The 25248-nt window shown below is 40.6% G+C and overlaps 1 protein-coding gene across 1 annotated transcript in view; it reads right to left on the bottom strand.

The window, feature by feature from the left end:
- Nucleotides 1–284: 284 nt before the first annotated feature.
- The window catches only part of IPO11 (importin 11), a 335766-nt gene continuing 310802 nt past the window's right edge, over nucleotides 285–25248 (bottom strand). The window contains exon 30 of the mRNA XM_075269811.1: nucleotides 285–449. Within this exon, the coding sequence (XP_075125912.1) occupies nucleotides 285–449 (165 nt within the window). The remainder of the gene's footprint in view (nucleotides 450–25248) is intronic.

The following is a 25248-nucleotide window of genomic DNA, read 5'->3' as shown; positions in this document are numbered from 1 at the left end:
GTTCTTTTCTAAAAATGTGTCAAGCAGGTGAAAAAATGGAGAAAGTGTGTCAGAAAACTAAATTCCCCCAAATTGTGTTATATAGTGTACATATAGAAATACACACAGTGATGTAACAGTCTGGAAACTCTATGCTGATGTCCTTCGACAGGATTTTTTTTATAATTCATTTTAGCAATTTTTCACCCCCCCCCCCCAATGAATGAAACAAAAACAACTTTGCAAAATGTTGTCTTTTATTAAAGTCGAGCTGGTTGTTTGATACAAATTCTGATGTTATATTTTTAGAATCCCTGTAAAAACTCCTGCAGCTGCTTCACGATTTCTGTATCTACGGTTTCCATCAGTGACCGGAATCCTTCATCTCCCAGTAATTCCTGCTGTGCCTTCAGTTTCTCATAGACAAACTGTTGGAGTGATACCGCATGGACGGGGTCTCTCAAAGCAATCTAGAAATGGACAAGATGGGAAAAAAAATCTGCATTATTATACAGCGATGGAAAAATATATTCATCTCATACATAAATGGTGGAAAGTTGTGTCTCACTGCAGCCAAGACTGAGCCATAAGAAAGCACGGAAAAGACTGTCCCATTGCCAGTCTCATGTGACCCCTTCTAGTGTTGACCTATTTGCATGATGTCATATCAGCAGTGACATCATCAAGGCGAAGTGAAAATGGAACTGCTACAGCTAGCGACTGGCTGCCATGGTCCCAATTACTATGGGCGCCATGCCAAAATACAAAGGGCGAGGGCAACAACTGAGTGGTGAGTACACAATGGACTTCTGAAAGGAGGTCAGCCTAAAATCAGTAAAATACGGATGTAGTAGAGTTAACTCGAATTTCTGCAATCGGTTAATCTGCTGAAGGGAGAGATCTCATCAAAACCAATGAAGTGTCATTGGGAAAACATTGTTGCTGTCTTCTGTGATAAGATTAACCATTTGCAAATGTTTGGGTTATATTTACTGCCAGGATTGATTTTTTTTGGAAGATTTTTTCAGATCCAAGAAAGCCCCTTTAACTTAGAGCAGACCCCTCTTACACTCCCCACTCCGACTAAAGTACCACTGACGGGGCCACATGGTGATTTTTGGCCTACGTTACCATCATGGATTCTCTACTGGTTAGTTCTTGTCCTACTGGATTTTTTTGAGCAATGTATTTCAAAAAATTTTGAGCAATGTAAACTTTATGAATCACTTTTTGTATTTTTTACACCTCCCACGCTGCTTTTGCTTAGCTTGTTGAGCTGATGTACCCCGGGTTTATCAAATGGGACCTTTTCAAATTTTTTGTCATCTTACTTTAGTAGGGGATGGCATAGAAGGTGGAGCAACATCTCAGATAGAAGCAGATGTGCCAAATTTAGCAAACATCGTACAACATTTAAAAAATGTAGCACAAATTATAGAACCGTGACTCCAGAGAAAAATTACAAAAATGTGTCTTATGACAAATCTCTCCTGGATCTCTGGATTCACAAGCAGTGGAATAAACCGCAGCACGTTACAAAAACAAATGTGTACACACAGCAACGTTTCACCTATATATTGGCTTGGGTTGAAACACAACTGCTCTTACTCATATTCCTGTTTGTCACTGACACTGAAGTGCTGCAATTATTTCCTCGAATGCACTACTTCTATAGACAACTAAGAATAAATTAAAGGTACATATGAAATATATCCACACGCAGGTTCTCATGATGCAACCGACACTTCACAGAACATGACTTAGCGCGGGAAAGATGGTAATATTGTCTATATTGTCACCATTACTGAGTACTAATTGTAAGATGTATAGGATCCTGAATTCCCTATAACCAGATACTATGGTGGGCCCTTCACTCTGCAGCCCAACATTGACAAAGGGCAATTTGTGCGACATAAAAATCTGTTTCCTTCCCGCTCTGCTTTTATCTGTCACTACAGAGAGAAGGATGAATAAGGCCCCTCGGTCCTTGAAGAGCACTTGGATGTGACAATGATGCTTTACTGCTTTGAAGTCTCATGGTACGGCCCATGTAAAGAATCATATATATGCCATTTCAATGCCTATAAATTTGATAGATACAAGATAAAAAAAATCTGTAAAGTAACAAAGTCGCTGTCTATTATTTGTGTGCGATATATACACACATATTTTACTTTGTAATCAGCATTCTATGTTACTGACTCCTGTATTGTCTATCAGTTACCAGAAGTGTTTACAATGTTATTAAACCAGCGAATAATTTCCAATTAGACACAAAATGCTTTACTTATTTATATCTAAAGTAACATATGGGAGAAATCAACACCACACGTTATAAAGCATTCATGTTAATGGCCACATGGATTACTGCAAAAAGCTGCAGTATTATTGGCAAAATTCTGCAACTAACTATAAAAATTGAGAGTCTTCAGTAGTTGATCCCTTTTTTAATGGCTAACTAATAGTGATGACAGATTACAAGCTTTCGGGATATCTCCGATCCCTTCCTCAGGCAGAGTTATGCAAAAAGAGATACATAGAGATACTATCCGAGCATCCCACCTACCACTTATGGCCAAGGTTTCCGGTGCGTATTGCAATCTCTCCAATGTCATATAAAAGTTGTCCAAATTTGCCCTGTTTTTGATGATTGTCAGCAAAAGATCAGGAGCCAAACGTTGACTCCCTATCCTTTTGTGCCAGTTTTGACAAATCTCCTTAAGACTTAATTCACACAGTCATGTCTGTTTCTCAGCAGTGAAAAACGGAACAATCAGTCCACGGTCAACGTCCATTTTGCATTTGTTCTTTGTCCATTTGTCATGGTCGAGTGTCACCGTTTTTAATGGACCATACACAGAAAAGTATCGATGTCTTTGGTCTTTTTATTAGCCCCAACCCACTGATCCATTTTTAGCAGATGTCAATCCATTTCTCTGTCTGTTAAAAACAGACCCTTTGATTTGTATCAGGTCAAAATGGAAAACTATAGAAAATGTGTTTTTTAAACTTACGGTTTTGGTCCATCAAAAACCGGACCTGTCAATAGATTCATGCACTCTCAGTGTTTTTAAAATGTCCATATGACGGCTGTGGTTTTTTTTTTTCCATTTAAGACACAGCCTACCCTCTGAGGACAAGGAGTATATACAGTCCTACGAAAAAGTTTGGGCACCCCTCTTAATCTTAATCATTTTTAGTTCCAAATATTTTGGTGCTTGCAGCAGCCATTTCATTTTGATATATCTAATAACTGATGGACACAGTAATATTTCAGGATTGAAATGAGGTTTATTGTACTAACAGAAAATGCGCAATATGCATTAAACCAAAATTTGACCAGTGCAAAAGTATGGGCACCTCAACAGAAAAGTGACATTAATATTTAGTAGATCCTCCTTTTGCAAAGATAACAGCCTCTAGTCGCTTCCTGTAGCTTTTAATCAGTTCCTGGATCCTGGATAAAGGTATTTTGGACAAACAATTCAAGTTCAGTTAAGTTAGATGGTCGCCGAGCATGGACAGCCCGCTTCAAATCATCCCACAGATGTTCAATGATATTCAGGTCTGGGGACTGGGATGGCCATTCCAGAACATTGTAATTGTTCCTCTGCATGAATGCCTGAGGCGATTTGGAGCGGTGTTTGGACATTGTATTGCTGAAATCTCCATCCCCGGCGTAACTTCAACTTCGTCACTGATTCTTGAACATTATTCTCAAGAATCTGCTGATACTGAGTGGAATCCATGCGACCCTCAACTTTAACAAGATTCCCGGTGCCGGCATTGGCCACACAGCCCCAAAGCATGATGGAACCTCCACCAAATTTTACAGTGGGTAGCATGTGTTTTTCTTGGAATGCTGTTTCTTTTTGGACGCCATGCATAACGCCTTTTTTTATAACCAAACAACTCAATCTTTGTTTCCAAAATGAAGTTGGCTTCTCCAAATGTGCTTTTTCATACCTCAGGCAACTCTATTTGTGGCGTACGTGCAGAAACGGCTTCTTTCTCATCACTCTCCCATACAGCTTCTCCTTGTGCAAAGTGCGCTGTATAGTTGACCGATGCACAGTGACACCATCTGCAGCAAGATGATGCTGCAGCTCTTTGGAGGTGGTCTGTGGATTGTCCTTGACTCTTCTCACCATTCTTCTTCTCTTCCTTTCTGATATTTTTCTTGGCCTGCCACTTCTGGGCTTAACAAGAACTGTCCCTGTGGTCTTCCATTTCCTTACTATGTTCCTCACAGTGGAAACTGACAGGTTAAATCTCTGAGACAACTTTTTGTATCCTTCCCCTGAACAACTATGTTGAACAATCTTTGTTTTCAGATCATTTGAGGGCGGGCTGTCCATGCTCGGCGACCATCAAACTTAACTGAACTTGAATTGTTTTGTAGAAAGAAATGGTCCAAAATACCTTCATCCAGGATCCAGGAACTGATTAAAAGCTACAGGAAGCGACTAGAGGCCGTTATCTTTGCAAAAGGAGGATGTACTAAATATTAATGTCACTTTTCTGTTGAGGTGCCCATACTTTTGCACCGGTCAAATTTTGGTTTAATGCATATTGCACATTTTCTGTTAGTACAATAAACCTCATTACAATCCTGAAATATTACTGTGTCCATCAGTTATTAGATATATCAAACTGAAATGGCTGTTGCAAACACCAAAATATTTAGAACTAAAAATGATTAAGATTAATAGGGGTGCCCAAACTTTTTCATAGGACTGTATATATATATATAGACAGCCTTGCATTAGCTTAGCCCAGAATGTTGCTTACAATGGTAATAAACCATATGTGTTTAATCATATAATGACCGGATTTCATTAGTGACCCTAGCTAAGGTTAGTGGATTTACCATTCTATATCAGTCCTGTAGTTTCCTCATTAGTTTACGTCACGGTCTCAGGACAATTAGCCCAATCGATGTTATTGATCGTTGGCAGTCTATTGAAGGCTCACCACTTCCATCTACACATGACAGATCAGCACCTCTGTCTACTACTTAATGCAGGGTCACGTCAAACATCTTTAGTATTAGCGAGAACATATGACTATATGCCCTGGGGTAATACATGTTACGAATATCCTACCTAATCTACCATTAAGGAAACATGACCACATGTGTGTCTCTATGCTACATGTGCTATGGAAATATATGTTTTGTATGGATATAAACAAGAGTATGATAGTTGTTCTCATAGTAGTGCAACATCTGTGAAGCTTACTATAAGCACATACTGATATCTCAAAACCACAGAACAGACTATATTTCCATCCATATATTTTACATGGCCACCCACATGAAGCTGCCAAAAAGTGCTAAGAATGATGGCCAAGGGGCAACACGGTGTTTCAGTGGTTAGCACTGCAGCCTTGCAGTGCTAGAGTCCTGGGTTCTAATCCTGCCAAGGACAAAATCTGCAAGGAGTCTGTATGTTATCCCCGTGTTCGCGTGGATTTCCTCCCATGCTCCAAAGACATACTGATAGGAAAAAAATATACATTGTGAGTCCTATATGAAGCTCACAATCTACATTTAAAAAAAAAAAAAAAAAAAGATGGTCAAACCACAGTGATCAAACTCAAACACTTGACGCACAAGTGCAAGATATTGCCAAGGGGATGGTGATGCAGAGGCATTAGACGATCATGTCCCACTGGATAGGTACGCCCCAAAATTTGTCAAGGAATGCCCCCTATGCTACAAGTTCCTAATTTGCATAATGGAAAAAAGTTAATTTTCTTGGTCTCCACAGTGGTCTTAAATGTACAAAGGTATGATTTTCTTTTTAATCAATGTTACAGCATCTATATTACTATGAGGGAAAGTTTATAGGGGCTGAGGAGGTGACGGAATCATCGAAAGAGCATGGTTATACGGGTTGTAAATGTAGAATTTTAGTGTAGATTTCTACTTTGGACACTCTGGAATTCTTTAATTCTACTGTTGCGGGATTGATCCTGATCCTCCTGCAAACAGTAGTGTTTAAAGACTAGAGAAAGGACATCAGCACACATGGGGATCTATTGGTGCGTGGAGGTGCGTGGTTATGGAAACGCAGTGTAAACAATGAAGTGAATAATCTCAGATAGCGGCCAAACAAAGCAGTTTTGATGAAGCAATGTATTTAGGAAAAGTCTTAAATCCACATAAGCTAGCAGTATAGATAGGATCCTTGAGATGGGACAACCCCTTTAAAGTATAACTCCTATTTTTGATGTGTTTGGTGAACATTTTTGCAAAATACTTAATTAACCCACAGTATGTTCACCATACACCCCATACATGTCTAGCAAGTCCAAAAACTTTAGCCAAAATGCGATATTAGATGTGTCACATTGCACCACTTTTACACCAATAATAAATCTTGGCCCATGTGTCTGCTATAGAGAAACTGATATATATGAAATATTAGTCGACAAGACAAGTAGAATAGTCAGAGTCAGGGGGTTAATTCCACTTGCTTCTAAAGGCGAGATGAGACAAGGCAAGGAAAATCCTTGCCCTTCCCGTCCTTGGATGAGGCACGAGCCAGCACCAGGATTATGGCTTCTCGTAGCCAAACAAATTCTACTTCTAGCCAGAAAGCAACAACGCTGCCTTGGTAACTTCATTTCATTGCTATTAACAACCGCTAAATAGATGTGGTAAAAATAAATTAATAAATGATAAACTTGTTCTCACATTCTAATTTATATGGATCATTTCCTTCCCTCGCTCGACAAAGCGAAAGCCATTTATAAGCCGGCGTAATTGGAATGAATAAAACACTCCACTCACATTATCATGAGAGGATTGGATTTAATTAAAATAATTAAGCATTGTTTAATCAATTGTTTTTTTGTCAACTTAATAATTCCTCAAAAGAATGTCAGAAGCGAGGCGACATCGCATGTGACACGCAGATTATCCCCTAGAAAGTGCAGAGAGGCATCTGTATTCTGTGCAGCGCACGTAGACGCACATAGGCCTGACTCATGAGATACAATATCCTCAGGCCACGAATGACCTTCAACTTCTTGCTCGAAATGAAATTTAAAAATTCACACAGGTTTTACTAATGCGTCATTGTTTACCCGTGTCCTGATACAATAACAAGACGGTAATATTGGCTCTTGGTACGGAAGAAGCTACAGGTGGGAGGTAGTACTTAAAACAACTCCGGAGATCCGGAAGCCACTTGAGTATTCCGATATCTTGACTCTTTCTTTCAAGTCTTTTTGTCCATGTTAACCATGTTGTAGAAGTTATCGGCTCAAAGCCTCAATTACTTTCTGCGCTGAATTAATCATGTTCTGCGCAAAGCAAAACACTGAAGAATTGACGGATAGTTTTCAATGTATGGACTGAACAGTAAAAAGCTTGGTTTTGTTCGGCGTCTTCTTTGTGCTTATACTTTGAATGTAGATGAAATCCCCAAGTTCAAAGTAGGCATGAAAGTCAATCTCCTGTGAGCAACGAAAGTACGCGGTAAGCCTTTGGTCGGAGATCACGGCTGTTTAATACAGACCACGTCTCAGAGGTATTTTGGGGGGAAAAAAGTTCTCTTGTAAGGATAAAATGCTTTACTTCCCAAAATGTAAGAGAAAACACATTGGAAAGAATTATTCACCACCTCTTATGGTTGTCGTGTAATACTACAATTCCCCTGCAATGTCTGGTAGGACAAGGCTTCCTCCTAGGGGTTAGGGACGTGGGATCTATGGGGGTCAATCAATTGACAAGGGTGATGTCTTTGTCAGACAAATATGACAAAGATGGTATTTTTTTTACTGCTTCCTTTTCCATACTTTTAATTTTAAAAAAATTGGCACTTATTTTTTGATATTTTATTTTCCAACTTTTTTTTTTTTTTACACAATTTATTAGTCCTAAAAGAGGACCTCAACATGTGATCCTTTGCACACATAATACAGTGCACTATTTAGGTAATAGGCATATTACACACAGGTCTAATAGGCTTCTGTACATGGCAGGGACCTGGAAGTCACAATTAGACCCACAACTGACTGTTGTCCCTATTAACTGCGGCACCTAAAGGGTTAAACTATATGGACTGAATCTTCTGCATTGGAAGAATGGCTATATTCTACACTGCATCTGGCTTCCACTGAAGATGGTGTGGACTCAGCACCTGAACACTTGCCAAGGGAGTGCTATGTACAGCACTGCGAGTGGATAATTTTCCTGCTGAGTTGTATATATACAGCACACGGTGAGAAGAAAGTTAAAAGACTTGATGAGGATTACAAAAAGGGTCTGTTTTTGCAGAAACAGGTTCAGGTTCTTTCTGGTATTACGGCTCATTCCAATTCCAACTACAAATTCATTTCTGTCTCTATCTGGTAAAGTTTACTGGGCAACATGTCCTCTTGGTACAACACTTTGTGATGTTTGCCATTGAGGGAACTATCGCCAGGACAGGTTGCATTTTAACTCATCCAATCTAAGGACTCATATCCATGTGTAAAGGCATGGGGGGGAGTGAGGAGGGTATTTTATGGTGGAATGCACTTGGACGATTCCAAGTCTCAGCCAAGTGCCTTCCACCCTCCATTGAGTTCCTTTCCATAGAGCCTGATAGGACCTGCCCTATAATCATCAGATCAAGAGAATCAAAAGCCCCCTTGGACAGCACACTTGGTTAGGTGCACTGAGCCTTACTGTTTGCAAGATAAGTGTAGCCAGTGAAGACAGAACTGGAACAGGCAGGTTTACATTGGACTCATGTTGGCCAAACGGTTATTCGGCACCTATTACCTCCTGTCTATGCCTAGCGTTCCATTTTTAAGTATACATTCAAAATGAAAAACTAGAAGAGCTAATACTCATATTTCAGTTCCTATGACTCAGAGGCACAAGCATTCTTGCATTTATTAAATCACTTCATAACTAGACAATGGTTTAAGGTTCTTGAGAGCGACGAGGTTTGGTTGTGTAATTAATGTAAAAAAATGTCACGTAACAGCAGAACAAAAAGAAATGAAGTAATTAAAATAAGTACAATGTGAAAATTGGATTACAAAGACATAGCTGGACGCTGCTGTAGAGGAGGAAGATGGGATGGAAGGAAGAAAGAAAACAAACCTGAGAATTAGGAGACAGGAGGTGAAGGAAGGAGACGCTGGAACAAAGTTAAAGAAACTGTCATCGACTTAGAAAAAAAGGGAACAATACAACAAAGAGACAAGTACAGCAAGAGATGGGAGGTGATAATTGAGAAGGTTTCGAGAAAAATAAAAGCCATAAAAGTAAAGTGTTATCATGAAACTGGTAATAGAAGAGGGTGAGTGATGTCATGGAGAAAATATCAAAGATGTCGTACTAAGCCTGCACTTAAATAAAGCATTTATAGGGCGTCACTACAAGAAGGAAAACCACAATCCCTACTGTAGGAGTTTTAGACGTGGTAGAGTCAGAAATGTTGTATGTAACATGCACAATTTGGATCTTTTACTTTCTCATTTTCCCTCCTTTGTTTGGCCAGTGGGCGGGGTCTTCCTAGAGTTGTACTGAGTGTTCTGAACCAATCAGATGTCCTGGTCCCCACAGCATAACTTTTACACATTGAAAGAAAGATTCTGCTGCAGCTGCATCTCCCCACCGCCCAGTATAGTGTTTTCAATATGATGCTAATGGTTTATGTGCTCCAATATGATACTAATTTATCTGATGGTAAACTGAATGAGTATTTCTAACCTGCTTTCTCCTTTACTCCAGTGCATGAGCAATTATGGCCTCCTTACTTCTCTTTATATTATTCTCTCTCTCACTTCTACTCCTCCTCTACCTTAATTAGAATAGTCTCAAATTATGAAATGGACTTTGCTGGCGAGAAGCAACTAGGGCCATTTTGATAGAAGTTGGTTTATGTACACCAATGTTCTACCAATTTATCCAATGGTAACCTGAACGAGTATTTCCAACCTACTTTCTCCTCTATTCCACTGTATGAACATTTCTGGCCTCCTCACTTCTCTTTATAGTATAAGGGATGTCCCTTTCTTTCTCCTCCTCTACCCCTAACAGCACAATATAGAACAATCTCATGTTATGAAATGGACCTCAGTGGTGACAAGCAACTAGGAGGCCATTTTGACAGAAGTTGGCCACATGGTGAAAACTACTTCACTACTCTACTGTTTACCACAATTGGCTCATTTTGTGCTCCATTGATGCTCTGCATGGTTCACCAGATGAGACACAATAATCTGTAAAGTTTGGAATCAATGATGACCAATGGAGAGTTTTATCCAGGCATTATCATGTTCTGGTTGGTGAAGTTCCAGTACAAAACAGTTGAGAGGCCAGGGTGCAGCAATGGGGTTGATTTTAATGCCATAACACCACATTCTGACCAATAGGGGATCCATGGAGATTTCTACCCGGCATAAAGGGAGGGAGCTATAGATGTAGCACTGTTTATCTTGACTTTTGCAGTGTCACATCTTTCTGTTCCATTATATCTTATTACAGAAGACAAAAAAAACCATTGATACCCATTGAAAGAGTCGAGTTAACTCTCTGTTGTTAAGCAGGTTAACCTTTGCTACATCTGCTACTTGGAATCTAGAGAAGGTGTTAACAACAACCAGAAAAAATCCAAATGGACATGTTATCTCTCAGCTGAGCAGCCTCAGGCTTCAGGCCTGTAACCACAAGCAATTATTGCATGGATGTGACATAATGGCTTCAAATATTAATGAATACATGAGTAAATGAGGAGTTTTCTTCACGCAGGACTCCTTTCGCCGCAAGCTTTCCTGTTATATTGTTACTAGCCGGTTTGCATGTGGCATGTACACAGTACATACTGTATGCACTTTCATTATTCAGCACTTTCTGATCCTTTCTATGCTTCAATAAAGAAACGGTGAAAAGGTCTCATGAAATCTGTGTCCCATCTGCCCTACTTCCTCTGGTAGAAAAGGCCTGGTGCAGCAAAACGAACATTGTAATGCATTAAAGCAGACATTGAAACAGACGGCTCTTTTAATATGCATAGAATGTATGTGCAGAGCTGTAAATTGTCCAACTTTTTAATTTCATAAAGTACATGTGGAAAATGACAAATTACGCGGGGATAGAACCATGGCAGGTTCCCGGAAAAAAAAAGGGAAAAGATAAGTTAGAGGAAAAATATGAAAAATAAAATGTAAATGCTCCTACGACTGATGTATTGCTTTATATTTAAGCGTTAGTGATTCCAAGGTGCCCACAAAATAAGTATAAGGGGAAGGATATAAATCTGGGAGGTAGGCAGCCAAAAAAGGCCTTAGGGTAAGTTCACATGGGTTTTTTGGATCGGAACTTGAGGTGGAGGCCGCCTCAGGTTCTGATCCAAAAACCAGGTAGCCGTGACTGAAAGCCAGTGCACTGCACTGGCATCCAGCTGTGCACTCTGCTCTGGATTAGGCCCAATATTAGGGCCTAGTCTGGAGGAGGGAGTTTCTTCAGGCCAAATCGCAAGGTGACTCGGCCTGAAGAATGAGCATCTCGCGTCCGTTTCTTCCGGATCCCGGAAAAAAGACCTGAGCAGCTCCCATTGATTTCAATGGGAGCCCTCTTTTTAGTCAGGGTTTTGAGGCGGATACGGCCTCAAAACCCTGACCAAAAAACTTCGTGTGAACTTACCCTTACTGTTTCACCAGATTTTATAAAGGGCACCTATTTCTACCCAACCGCTTGCCACCAAATGAATGGGGAATTGGCCAACACCTGTACCAACACGCCTTCTTTTTTATGGGCTATGCTCAGCTACCTTTGGCAGCCCCATAGAATATAAATGGAGAGGGGGTGCACAAGTAAAACCTGCGGCTCCATTCAGATGGGGGAATGGGATGATCATTCTCATGATCGGTGAGACTTTCTTAGTAGCAGCAAACACAATATCAAAGGTAGAAAAGTTCCCAATGTCCAATTTTGAATAGTAGAGTAATATCGTATAAACGTACTCTAGGAACTCCGAAACGTTCTCTGTAATGTTTAACTTGATGGACATACATTTTTTCTACTTCTAATAATGTTATTATGCAAGTGACCTATTTGGGTGAGGCTTGTATCAGAATGTAACTGGTGAGGAACAATGAGGAAAAAAAAATAAATGAGGCACAAAACCCCCCAATGGAACCAATACGATATCCAACATACAAGAAGCCAGTAAATGGTTAAAAAGGCCATTTTTGCTTTGTCCACTGGAATGGAATAACACAGGTCTTTATAAATTCTCAGAGTCCCCTGCAAAGACAAAGCCAGTAGACTGCCTCAAATAATTGAACCGTTCGCCTGACATAATCACCAATATGAGCCCACTACTCCGAGCCGTTCAGATTGTCCGGCAGCTGATACCCACTCCCAAGGTAATTGGTTTTCCCCTTCACAGGTTGCTTCTTCTTCAATTCATCATGTACACAGAGGGACCCATTTTGTCAGTCCACAAAATTGCTCCCAATATTCTTGAGATTGAACGCCGTTACCATCAGCTTTTCATTTACGATTCCAATCTAAGCCGCCAATCCTCAGCTTTATTGCCTTTAATATCAGCAATTATCCATTGCTCTAGCTTCTGAAAATGTAAAGGTGTCCAAGACACCAGGAATCTTCTAAAGCCTAGCTTTTATTTTTCACCAGGCAGAAAAGCAACAACAACTCAAGTTGACTAGAAACAGGCTTCTCGAGGCTGAAATTTTGTCATTTCGCTTTAATTCACAATAAAATTATAAAGATAAGATTCCTTCCACCTTGGATACCTTTATATTTACTGATATACTATATATTAAGGTAGTGGTGAAATAAAAACTTATTATTGCACACCACGTGGAAAAAAACCCTATGTATTATCTCCCTAGAAAGATCCCCCTATAACAGGACAACACAGGAAGGAGTCCTCAAAAGTCATACTTAAGATTGCATAAGCGATACCACTCCCCACCCCCCAAGAAAAGGAGCAGGACTGCAGGTGTAATACCCCCCAGAATGTCACAGAGGGTGGAGAATCCCTGATCTCTGTTGAATGGCACAAACAAGCTGATGGCTGCATACAAGGGGAAACCATGGGGAGGAACCTCCTCTGATCACATGACAGTGATGTGCATACACAAAGGAACGATTATTGTGAATTTGTGATAAACAAAACCCACTTATGCAAAATTCACAAAGCATGCCCACAACAATGTCCAATAGGAAAGATTTATGAAGACTGGCATTCTCATATCTCCTGCGCTAGGGGAGGATACACCTTATTTTCACAGAGACACATGCCTCCTAATAAGTCAGGTAACCTCGTGTTTCTGCACTGATATCTATGCCAACTCATAGCATAAACAGGCGGAAACTATCATAAATTAGTATATCATTACATATAGAGATATGCAATATTGTCCGAGCCTTTATCAGCAAACTGATTAAGGGCAGCATGGTGGCTCAGTGGTTAGCACTGCAGCCTTGCAGCGCTGGAGTCCTGGGTTCAAATCCCGCTCAGGACATCATCTGCAAGGAGTTTGTATGGGTTTCCTCCGGTTACCTCCCACACATCAAAGACATACTGATAGGGAATTTAGATTGTGAGCTCTATATGGGACAGTGACTGACAATATCTGTAAAGCGCTGCGGAATATGATGGCGCTATATAAGTAAGCATAATAAATAAATAATAATAAACTGATTGTCCAAACTGCAGTGAGAGAACTCAGCCCCCCCAAAGAGCACCGTCTCATCCTCATACCTGTCGTGTGTAAATAATGAAAGGAATAATTTTACATATCAGGCAAACCAAGCAGCATTGCTAAAGCAATGTATTTAAGAAAACTCTTGAATTTACATAAGCTAGCAGTATAGATAGCATTTCTGAGATGGGAATACTCCTTTAATCAGTCAGAATTCTTTAACCCCTTCCCGACATCCGTCGTACTTTTACGGCGGATGCCGGGTGTTTAACCATGGTGGCTGCTTGGGAGCCGGGCGGCTGCTATAACTGCTGGGTCTCTACTATTTTATATATTAGACACCCAGCGCTACTGCCTACGATTGGTGCCCGCACCCATCGCAAGCATCAGCCCCTCCTCTATGACATTTTTCCACTATTTTGCCTCTGATAAAAATTTTAATAAAAAGTGATCAAAGCAATAGACATTCCCCAAAATAGTATAACTAAACAGTACACCCGGCCCCGCAAAAAGGACGCCCTATACGTCCCTGTACATGGAAATATAAAAAAGTTACGGGTGTCAGAACATGGTGACTTTTAGAAAAAAAAGAAATTTTTAACACAGTTTTGGATTTTTACTAAGGGGTTAATGTAAATAAAACCATATAAATTTGGTATACCCAGAATCGTACCGAAACATAGAATACAGGGGACATGTCATTTTGGCTGCACAGAGAACGCTGTAAGAACAAAGCCCGTAAGAAAGTCGCACAAATGCACGTTTTCTTCAATCCCTATTCTGAATTTTTTTCCAGCTTCCCAGTACATTGTACAAAATAATTAATGGAGGCATCATGAAGAAAAATTTGTCCTGCAAACATTAAGACCTCATATGGCTCTGGGAGCGGAGAAATAAAAAAAAAAAAGTTATGGGGTTTGGAAGGAGGGGAGTCAAAAACAAAAATAAAAAAATGCCGTCGGCGGGAAGGGGTTAATATGCAAAGAATACTTCGAGCTCTTAAAGGGAAAGAGGTGAGTTGGAGCTCCCCGCACTCACCCCTGACCACATATCCCAATATCTTTTGCCTGGCGGAGATGTTTATAATGTAAACCCCCAAGTTACTAAAAAGTAAAACTTCAGGCAATCATCATTTCTTTGTTCATCTAGAAGGAAACGTAAAGGAGAGAACGGGAGCTGAAATATTGTGACGCTATTAAGCAGCGTTTATTTCCTGGCTTCCGTATCAAAGTAATAAACTCTTGAGCTGACACCTGCATCTCAAGCACCAAAACAACATACGGCAAGTAAAACTGAAGACGAAACAAATAAACTGGAGAGGAGAAGCTGTCATCACGTAGGACCCTCTCAGACATGCTGATTAAGTGAAGGAGCCCTGAATATCTCTTGTAGATGTTCTTAGTTTACCATGCGCAATGATACACCACTCAGGTCAGGTCTGTCTTCAGTACTTGAAATTAACATCAATTTTCTTTAAATGTAAAAATGTACTTAGAGAAAATATAACAAGCCTGAATAAAAGCTGCTGAATAAAAGCTGAGCTGCAGTAACCCAGCATGGCCACCAGTCAATGGATGGAGCTATCTGCTTATGGTTCCGACTACTGACAACTGGAAATGGAGGCAAAATGGAAAACTGTGGAGTCTGGAGGAGAAGGGCCATCCAGGTTGTTATCAGCGCACAGTACAAAAACTACCTCTCTGATGGTATGGGTCTGTATTAAAGAGGACCTTTCATGTCCTCGGGCACATGCGGTATTATATAGTGGGCTTTCTAGTGGTATAAAATACCGCATGTACCCGAGGACATGAAAGGTCCACTTTAATGACAATGACATGGGCGGCTAACACATATCGAAAGGTGCTACCAATGCTGAGCAGTATATAGTTTTAGAACAACATATGCTTCTGTCCGGACAACGTCTCTTCCAGGGAAGATTTGCATATTTCGGCAAGGCAATGTTAAACCACATACTCCATCCATCACAGTAGTATGGAATCCGGGGGCGGAAATGGCCACCTGCAGTCCTGACCCTTCATCAACAGAAAACATTTGGCTTATCGGGGCAAGACGGTGGCTCAGTGGTTAGCACTGCAGCCTTGCAGTGCTGGAGTCCTGGGATTGAATCCTGCCAGGAACAACATCTGCAAGGAGTTTGTATGTTCTCCCCGTGTTTGCGTGGATTTCCTCCCATTCTACAAAGACATACTGATAGGGGAAAAATGTACATTGTGATCTCTATATGGGGGCTCACAATCTACATTAAAAAAATTTGGCCTATTATAAAGTGACAAACCTATCATAGACTACCGTATATACTCGAGTATAAGCCGACCCGAATATAAGCCGACCCCCCCCTAATTTTACCACAAAAAACTGGGAAAACTTATTGACTCGAGTATAAGCCTAGGGGAGAAATGCAGCAGCTACTGGAAAATTTCAAAAATTAAAATGGTCAGAGTTTTTGGGTGCAGTAGTTGCTGGGGAAGGGGAGGGGGTGTTTTGGTTGTCTGTCTGCCCCTTCCCGGAGCCTGAGGACTGTTTTTTTTCCCCCACTTGGAATTCAGCCTGGCTGAATATAGGGTATCTGCAGTGCTCCTATTAACCCCTTCCTGACGGAACAGGAGCACTGCAGATACCCTATATTCAGTAGACCGGGCACTTTCACACACAGGGATACCTAATGTGTATGTGTTTCACAGTCATTTTCTACTTTTGTATGTATTCTAGGGAAAGGAGGGATTAAGAACTTTTATTTAAAATAAATAAATAAATAAATGTTTTGCACTATTGTATGGGAGATTCTATACATTGATATTGTGGCTGGTCATAAACCCCTCTCACCCTCCTTAAAAAAAAAAAAAAAATTTTTTTTTTTTTGCTGACTCGAGTATAAGCCGAGGGGGGCTTTTTCAGCCCAAAAACTGAGCATAAAAATTCGGCTTATACTCGAGTATATACGGTATCAAGGATGGTGCGAAATCTAGAACCCAACATCAGACAAGAATGGGACAATATTCAACAGCAGTTGGGCTTCCCAGAAATGTAAAGGCTGTTGTAAAAAGAAAAGCAGATGCTGCAAAATGATAGACATGACCCCAGTCCCCACTTTTTTGAGATACATTTCTGCCATCAGTGTCTAGAAGAGTTAATTTTATCGAATGAAACGGAAAACTGTCTAAGGGAGCCTTCACACGATGTAACGCTGCGCTCATTCTGATCGTAAAAACACGTTCAGAATGAGCGCGTAAAAAGCAGCTCCCATTGACTTGAATGGGAGCCGGCATACGTGCACTCCCCATTGAAATCAATGGGAGGCTTTTTTTCCCTATTACGCGCGTAATACATTGAGAGCATAGGGAAAAAAGCCTCCCATTGATTTCAATGGGGAGTGCACGTATGCCGGCTCCCATTCAAGTCAATGGGAGCTGCTTTTTACGCGCTCATTCTGAACGTGTTTTTACGATCAGAATGAGCGAGCGTTACATTGTGTGAAGGCTCCCTAATGGTCACCTTCTGATCTGTGTTCTGTAGTGAATATGGTTATAGCAGAGTTCATTGCATTCTTGTTTTCTTTACTAGATCTGTGATGATGATGAAATAAGTGATCTCTACAGGACAGGAAGTGACGGCCTATTATGAGGTTTCATTAGCCCGCATTCGTATGTAACATAGATACCGAGATGGGGAAATTATCTTTTACATGACTTTTTAGCCCTATGTGGCTGCTCTGGTGTATAATACGACACAGAAAACCTCTTCCATTGAAGAACACGTTGTGTGCAATTCTTAATAGCTCTCTGTACATTAGTCAAATGTTCTGCATGACCTGGACCAAGTATCAAATTTTTTACTGCAAATTTTTAACATTTACTCCTTTTTGTTCTCTTTGAGCCTTTTTTCTTTGCAAAGAATTTAGAAGAGGAAGAAAATTACCCATATATACTTGAGTATAAGCCGAATTTTTCAGCACAGTTTTTGTGCTGAACCCCCCCCCCCCCTCAGTTTATACTGGAGTCAGCAAAAAGATTATTATTTTTTTTATTATTATTATTATTTTTTTTTTTTTTTTGGGGGGGGAGGTCTATGACCAGCAGCAATATCAATGTATAGAATCTCCCATAAAATAGTGGGGGAAAAAAAAAAAGCTTTAAAAAAAAATAAGAAAATTAAAAGCTGTAAATCCCTCCTTTCCCTAGAATAGACACAAAAGTAGAAAATGACTGTGAAACACAAACACATTAGGTATCCCTGTGTCTGACAGTGCCCGGTCTACACCCAGCACCCAGCAACTACTGCACTCAAAAACTCTGACCATTTTAATTTTTGAAATTTTCCAGTAGCTGCTGCATTTCCCCCCTCGGCTTATACGCGAGTCAATAAGTTTTTTGTGGTAAAATTAGGGGCCTCGGCTTATATTCGGGTCGGATTATACTCGAGTATATACAGTACAAAGAATTTAGAAGAGGAGATTCATCAAATGTGTAACCTCAATAAGTTCTGGGACATTCGGTACTGTACTGTAGTTCTCAGCTGTGGGTAATAAAGGAAAGTTTTGATTAAATAGTTTTTATTAATTTTTAACGTGTACTTCCAATTATGAAATAACTTTCCATAAATGAATAGTAGAGGAGAATATCAGACACTTTGTAATATATATCTTGTTAAAAAATAATGTTTGCTTCTCCATTTATCAGGCTGTTTTCTTCCTTCTTCCCTTTCCTCATCGCTAATAGCATTCTAAGGCTGGGTTCACACGGGGTTTTTTGAACCGGAATTTGATGTGTAGGCCGCCTCAGATTCTGATCCAAAAAATGGCTAGCCGTGACTGGATGCCAGTACATTGCACTGGCATCCAGTCGCGGCACTCCGCTCCGGATTAGGCCCAAATGAATAGGCCTAGTCGGGAGGGAGGTGTCGCAAGGCGGACGTCCGCAACTGAATGAGCTGCGGAATCCGCCTGAAAAAAGGAAATGACCGGCTCCCATTGATTTCAATGGGAGGCAGTTTTCTGAGCTGCATTCTGACGTGGATTCCGCGTCAAGATCCGGCCCAAAAAACCACGTATGAACCCAGCCTAAGGCTACATTCGCATGAATGCCGGAGTCTTAGACTAGGTTCACACCAGTGTATGGAGATCCGATAGACGGAAGCCCTATCCTCTCACAAAGCTGTTACACGCGTAAACCTGTGGACTCCATAGACTAAGGTTTGCCGGATTTCTGTCGATTTTAAGCGATTCTGGCATAGAGAAACGTCCATCTTGCAGGAGTTTTCTCTCTGCCACCATTAAGCAGAATCTGGGACGAAGTGCCTGAACGATAGTGTGAACCTAATGTTAGTTGGAGACTGTCAAAATGTCTGGCTGAAATCATTAGGTTAAAAATTCTGTAAAGATGATTTTTTTTTTGTCTGCTGGCTTCAGTTTTAAAACAATGACCTCCGATGTAACCTATTATAGTCAATGGGGTGCGTTGATATCCATGTGTAAGGGAGCCTTCACATGGAGTAAATGTGCATGTATTTTTGTAAAATACATGTGTAAAAATAAGACTCCCATTGACTTTAATGATATTTTTTACATGTGTAAAAATACGACTGCAAAAATACGCCTGTAAAATGTCATTGAAGTCAATGGGAGTCTTATTTTTACAAGTGTATTTTGCAAAAATACACGAGTGTTTACTCTGTGTGAAGGCTCCCTAACTGCAATTGTACCAGTTGACCATTGTTCTGGTCCTCTAATGGACCACAGGGAGAGGTATAACTAGAATTCTCCAAGGTCCTGTGTGATGTCCCTATTATTGTACTGACTATATGCAGTTCTTATTATAACTTTGTCCCTGTGTCTAAGTATTTATATGTCTCTATATGGACCTTTTGGACAATTAATTATCTAATAAAATAGATACTAAGATATTTACAAAGCTTCTTATATTTACTTGCAGTAGTCATTTTTACAAGTTTTTATGGCTCCTTTGAAGGATCTAAAGGTCTCTTCAACCCTTCCAGACATTTGTTGCAATGCAATAGCAGATGTCGGACATGAGGTCCACTCTGAAGCTGAGCATGCGTCATAGCCACCACGTCTCTGCTATTGCTTGCAATCATAGACTATTGACTAGGCTCATTGCCCCCCAGAGAGTCAACAGGGGTGGTGATCTATTACTATGACAGCTGGAAGCCTATTCAAGGCTCTCAGACCTGTCATTAGTACAGATCTATTACAAGCTGCCACCGGCTAGAAGTGAAGGAATTTTACAATATACTGCAATTCATTAGTATGCCATTATATTTTATGGATGATTAGACCCTATAGGTTTCAAACCCCCTATGGTTAAAATATGTATAAAAATATAGGAGTTCAAGTCACCCTGGTATCCCTGGTTCCAAAAATGCCAAGCTATAAAAATAATAATATCATATGGTGAACACCATAGTGGCAAAGAAGAAGGAAAATGGGCGAATTCCAATTTTTTTGCAATTTTACCTCTCCAAAAATTTTTATGAAAAGTAATCAAAACGTCAAACATTCCCCAAAATGGTAAAAAAAAATAAAAATTGCCATATGTCTCATTCAGATCATTATCTTTACAACCATACTTTACTTTCCAAATTTTGTGTCCATCAAAAAAAAAAAAATGGACAAAAACTGTGTTTTTGATGTTGATATTTCTATAAATGGAGGCCAACTGTTTGGGTCAGTTTTTTTGTATTCCGTTAAATGTGGTCTCAATGAAGCCTTACATACTTCCGTGCACACAAATACAAATACCAACCAATTTTACATGAAAAAAATTGACAAAAAACTGGTCCAAGGGTTATTAAAACAAATAATGCAATAAAAAACCTCACACTTATACTTTTTCAGGCTCATAGATGGGGTCAGACTACGACATCTATAAGCCCTATGGACATGGAAGCCCTAATGACAACCCCTTTAAGGTATGCAAAGGTTTCGGAATCCCTCACAGTCATATGTAATGGATCTATATTTATATATGTTATATTCTGTTATATTTATATATGTTATATTCATGTTATATTCTGAAACAATTGCTTTGCAGAATGACACTTCCTATGGGGAGATCTACGCCACAGCCATACAGAAGGGGAGCATAACCCTTTCCACACTACAAAACCAATGCAATCTTCATAGTCTCATGGCTACAAGCCGTACTGGCTGTGGGAAATGGCTACCGGACTGCAAAGTAGGTTTTATCCCATATGTATTTACTCTGCTAGCAGGATTTGCTCAGCAATATAATGAAAAATTACGTGAAACCTCAGACACTTCATGTGCAGACAAGGGGGCCTAAGACACTCTGTGCACTGTGTCTGTCATTTATATGATATTAGGAATCTGGGTCAAGGGGGTCATACAATGGATCGCAGCAGATACTGCTAGTCGTGCTGTATACAATTACTGATAAACAGTGAAGGGTACACTTTGCCTGAACCTGCACATACTACACGCATTTTGTCACCTGCGGTTTACGTATTTGCAGCCGTACTATAGTGCTGAGAATTAAAGGAAACGTGCTCAGACGTCACTGGTGACACTTTATTGGCAGGAACAACAGCCGAGGTTTAATACTATATATTAAGGCCAGAGAGATCAAAGGAGCAACTAAACAGTCTCAGAGGTGCCATCGCTTTATGTGTTATAGGTTACAGAGAGAAAACATATAATAGCCGAACCGTTTCCTCATTGCGGAAAATAAAGGATCGGCCTGTCTACTCATACTAGAGAGTGATGTTATATCTATGTAATGTTATATCTATGTAATATATGCGGAATGAAATTGTCAACTCATAAAGGGAGAACCCAGATTACCAACCCAGTCTCACAGTTAGGCTAAGGCCCCACGTTGCAGAAACGCAGCTTTTTTCTGTTGCAGATTTTGCTGCGGTTTTTTGAGCCAAAGTCAAAAATGGCTACAAAAGGAATGGGAAATATAAAGGAAATCCTTATACTTTCTGCTCAATCCACTCCTGGCTTTGGCTCAAAAAAATTACAACAAAATAAGTTATGTTTCTGTAACGTGGGGCCTTAGCCTAAGGTAGGTTTCTGGATTGGTGCCTCCATGGTCAAGATATCGTTTTTATAACCTAACCTATTTGGAGCAATAAGGATGTTGGAGCTTACAACTTTGGAGCAAAGTTGCTCATTGCTCCGAACAGCTCTTTTGCATGTGGACAAAAATGGCAATGTTAGCAACGATCCCTTTAAAGATAACTTCATTGAAGGACCAATGATAACTCTGAGGTCAAAGGCATACCAGGAGTGTAGCTATAAAGGATGCAGAGGTAGTGGTGGATACTGGGCCATGGACCCTGAGAAGGTCCAACAAGGTCCCTCTGCCACTATTCTGTATGGTACATGCTAAGTAGGGGCCCCATTAAAGATTTTGCATTGGGGCCCAGGAGCTTTAAGTTAAGGTCATATTATGGGGCTGTATGATATAGATCAGTGTCACCTGCTATTTGCCCTGCTGGCTGCATTGCTGAAGCTCTGGTGGTTCCTATCGATCTCGCAGCAACAGTATCACAAATGTCATTTCAGTTTGCAATTGTGTGATGTAGATGCAAGTGTTACAGCCCAGTAGTGACCTCTAGAGCGGCAGCATACGGCCTCATGCACATGGCCGTGTGCGCATTCCTAGTGGGTTTCCATGTTTTTATGGATGACATCCAAGTTCCTTCTGTCCAGCATTGATTTCAAATGGGGGGTTCCGCTCTGGTCCATTGTCATGGATCTGCATAAGACATGCTGCATATTGTCCATATATTCATATAATGGAACAGAGCTTCTGGACCACCCCGGACTGCGTACTTGGTTATGTGCATGAAGTTTTAAATGAATAGGTATAGCTTATTACTTTCTAATATAATTTTGTATATTCATTTTTGTCCTTTTTCTTTTAATTTCCTATTAATTTCCCTTGGTCCCATTTTGTCTTACATTACACTTAAAACTGAGAAAAAAAATTAGGAAATTTTCTCTGTGTGTCTCAGAATCTTAGCCATGCTTTCCTCCTCCCCCTGACTGTCTTGTGTCTGGCTATAAGACGACTGGCCAGAGCAGGAGCCTCCCTGCTGTGCCATGTCTGCTGCAGGATAACAGGTTTCTTAAGTCTTTCCCCCAATAGCCAAGCATGAAGATGGAACCGACCTTCAGATGATTAATTCCTTCATTTTCTTCAAGATTTCTACTAGTCTGTTTCAGCATCATGCAAAAATGCTGCAGGCTGATAAACAATGAGGGGACTTCTATTTCTAATTGACTTTTATCATTTATTCCTAGTTTTACGTTTCCTTTAAAGAGGATCTTTCATCACTTGGGGTACATGTGGTTTTATATACGGCTAGAAATCCGACATTGGCTTTCATGTTCTGTGCCCCCAGTGAAGAGCTATCAGTGCCTGTACCGTAACTCTGCACTGTCAGAAGGGCGTTTCTGACAGTCAGTCAGGAACGCCTGTCCTCACAGTAGTGTCTATAGCGCTGTACTGTGAGAGCGGGGAGGAACGCCTCCCCCAGTACTCATCTATGGATGAGCACTCACAGTACAGCGCTATAGGTGCTGCTGTGAGGAAGACGGTTCATGACTGACTGTCACAAACGCCCTTCTGGCAGTGAAGAGCTACAGCACCGGCACCGATAGCTCTTCACCAGGGACAACAGATCCGCATGTGCCCCAAGCGGAGAAAGGTCCTCTTTAAATGATCAAATGCTTGCTGCCTGCAGTCATCATTAGGGGGAGCTTACACAACTCAGTTTTATGATTGGAATTTCGACAAGACACTAATGTAAATGTGGAGCATTTTTGGTATAACTTCACACAAGGCAGCATCTTTCGGTGCATCTAGCTTGGGTTAAAATGTTTCCAACTAGATAGACATGTGGGTGTGGCTTCTCGGGAACAGGGGTATAGCTTAAATGTGCCAATCATTGTCATAAAAATGTGGTTCAAAGCAAGCCAAGTAAAGGTTGGTATAAACATAGACTAGACAGTGTGCAGATATGTCAGCTGTAACATTCAGCATCCCTGGCAGGGGTCCACTATGTTATTACTGATTTCCATATATGAATAGTTGCGATAGTAGCTGCAAGCAGTCACGATTCTATTATTACAGTAGGTTCTACATCTATGCAGAGGATTTGGCGTTCTGCATGATAAAATGGATCGGATCTCTATAAAGACACAATAAGAAATTATGTAGCACTGAATTCTGGAGCTAATTTCATTACAAAGACAAAGTGAATATTCGTTTGAGAGCAAAGAATCACCATTGTCAAATCTACAGTACACTATTAGGGAAATTTATAACCCATCTGCAATAATAAAAGGGGCCCAAATAGCGAGAAATCAGATTTCCAGGGAACGCTCTCCTGTCAGCAGAATACAAGCAGCATTTGTGCTGCCTGCATGCAGAAGCGTCAGAGTGAGGTACAGAATGGATGGTCATCTTCACAGCTCATTTCCTCTGTCTATTGACAGAACACAGGAATCATAAAGCGCATATCTGTATATTGATTACAGAAGAGGAAATTCTCAGCACTGTTTTCCCCTTTTTCATGAATCACTTCCATGGGGTATTAAGTCAATAGAAGTAAATTTGGAAATTACTTATAATGCAATTCCAAAATGCTGAATGTACAGATGTGTCCTCTCTTACAGCGACCTTCCAGTTATAAACAGCTTTTCTTAAATGAACAGTACAGGTGAATATAAGAAACTTTGTTATGTATCTTATTAAGGAGATCTGTTTCCTTCTCCAAGCTGTTCTCCTGCTCCGTATCCTTAATCTGACTGCTTGTTTAAAGAGGACTGAATTCAGTGCCCTGTCCGCTTTCCCGTTATGTGCCCCAGGGCAAGAGATATCGGTATAGAAAAAAGGGGAGGAAGGGAAAGGAAAATATACTCAGCCAACTTGTAGTGAAAATCACTCTCCCATATATCGCTTCCCACTCTGAGATCTGTGGATCTATAGACCGGCTCGGAAAAAATATGCTCCCTCGGTCCGGAGCCAAACGATAGTACATCCAACAAGAAATTGATTCCAGCCAGGTTGCGTGGAAAGATGCAAAAATACTTCTTCTTTATTGTTAAAAAGTTTACGAAATCACAGCAGCATAAGAACAAAACAGGAATGTGGGCGTCAGACTGACGCGTTTCGGATATCTTATCCTTTGTCAAAGTCCCAAGAGATATCGGTGCAGTTATCGATATCTCTTCACTGTCTGAAGAGCGTTCCTGACAATCTAGCTGACCTGTGAGGGATGCCCCCCTGACTGTACTGTCCATAGCTCTGTACTGTGAGGGTGGCATTCCTTACCACCCAGCCATGACGCTAAGATGTGAGGAACGCCCCCCCTGACAGTACTGTGCGTAGCTGTGTACTGTGAGGGGGGCATTCTTTACCGCCCAGCCATGACGCTAAGATGTGAGGAACGCCTCTCCTGACAGTACTTGTCTATAGACTAGTACTGCAGGTGTTCGTCACAGCTTAGCATCATGGCTGGGCAGTAAGGAATGCCCCATCTGACAGTACAGAGCTATGAATTCAGTGCACTGTCGGCTTT

The sequence above is a fragment of the Leptodactylus fuscus genome, chromosome 1 (genome assembly GCF_031893055.1).
Source record: "Leptodactylus fuscus isolate aLepFus1 chromosome 1, aLepFus1.hap2, whole genome shotgun sequence".
NCBI classification, from domain to species: domain Eukaryota; kingdom Metazoa; phylum Chordata; class Amphibia; order Anura; family Leptodactylidae; genus Leptodactylus; species Leptodactylus fuscus.
This window is presented reverse-complemented; position numbering and strand designations above follow the sequence as displayed.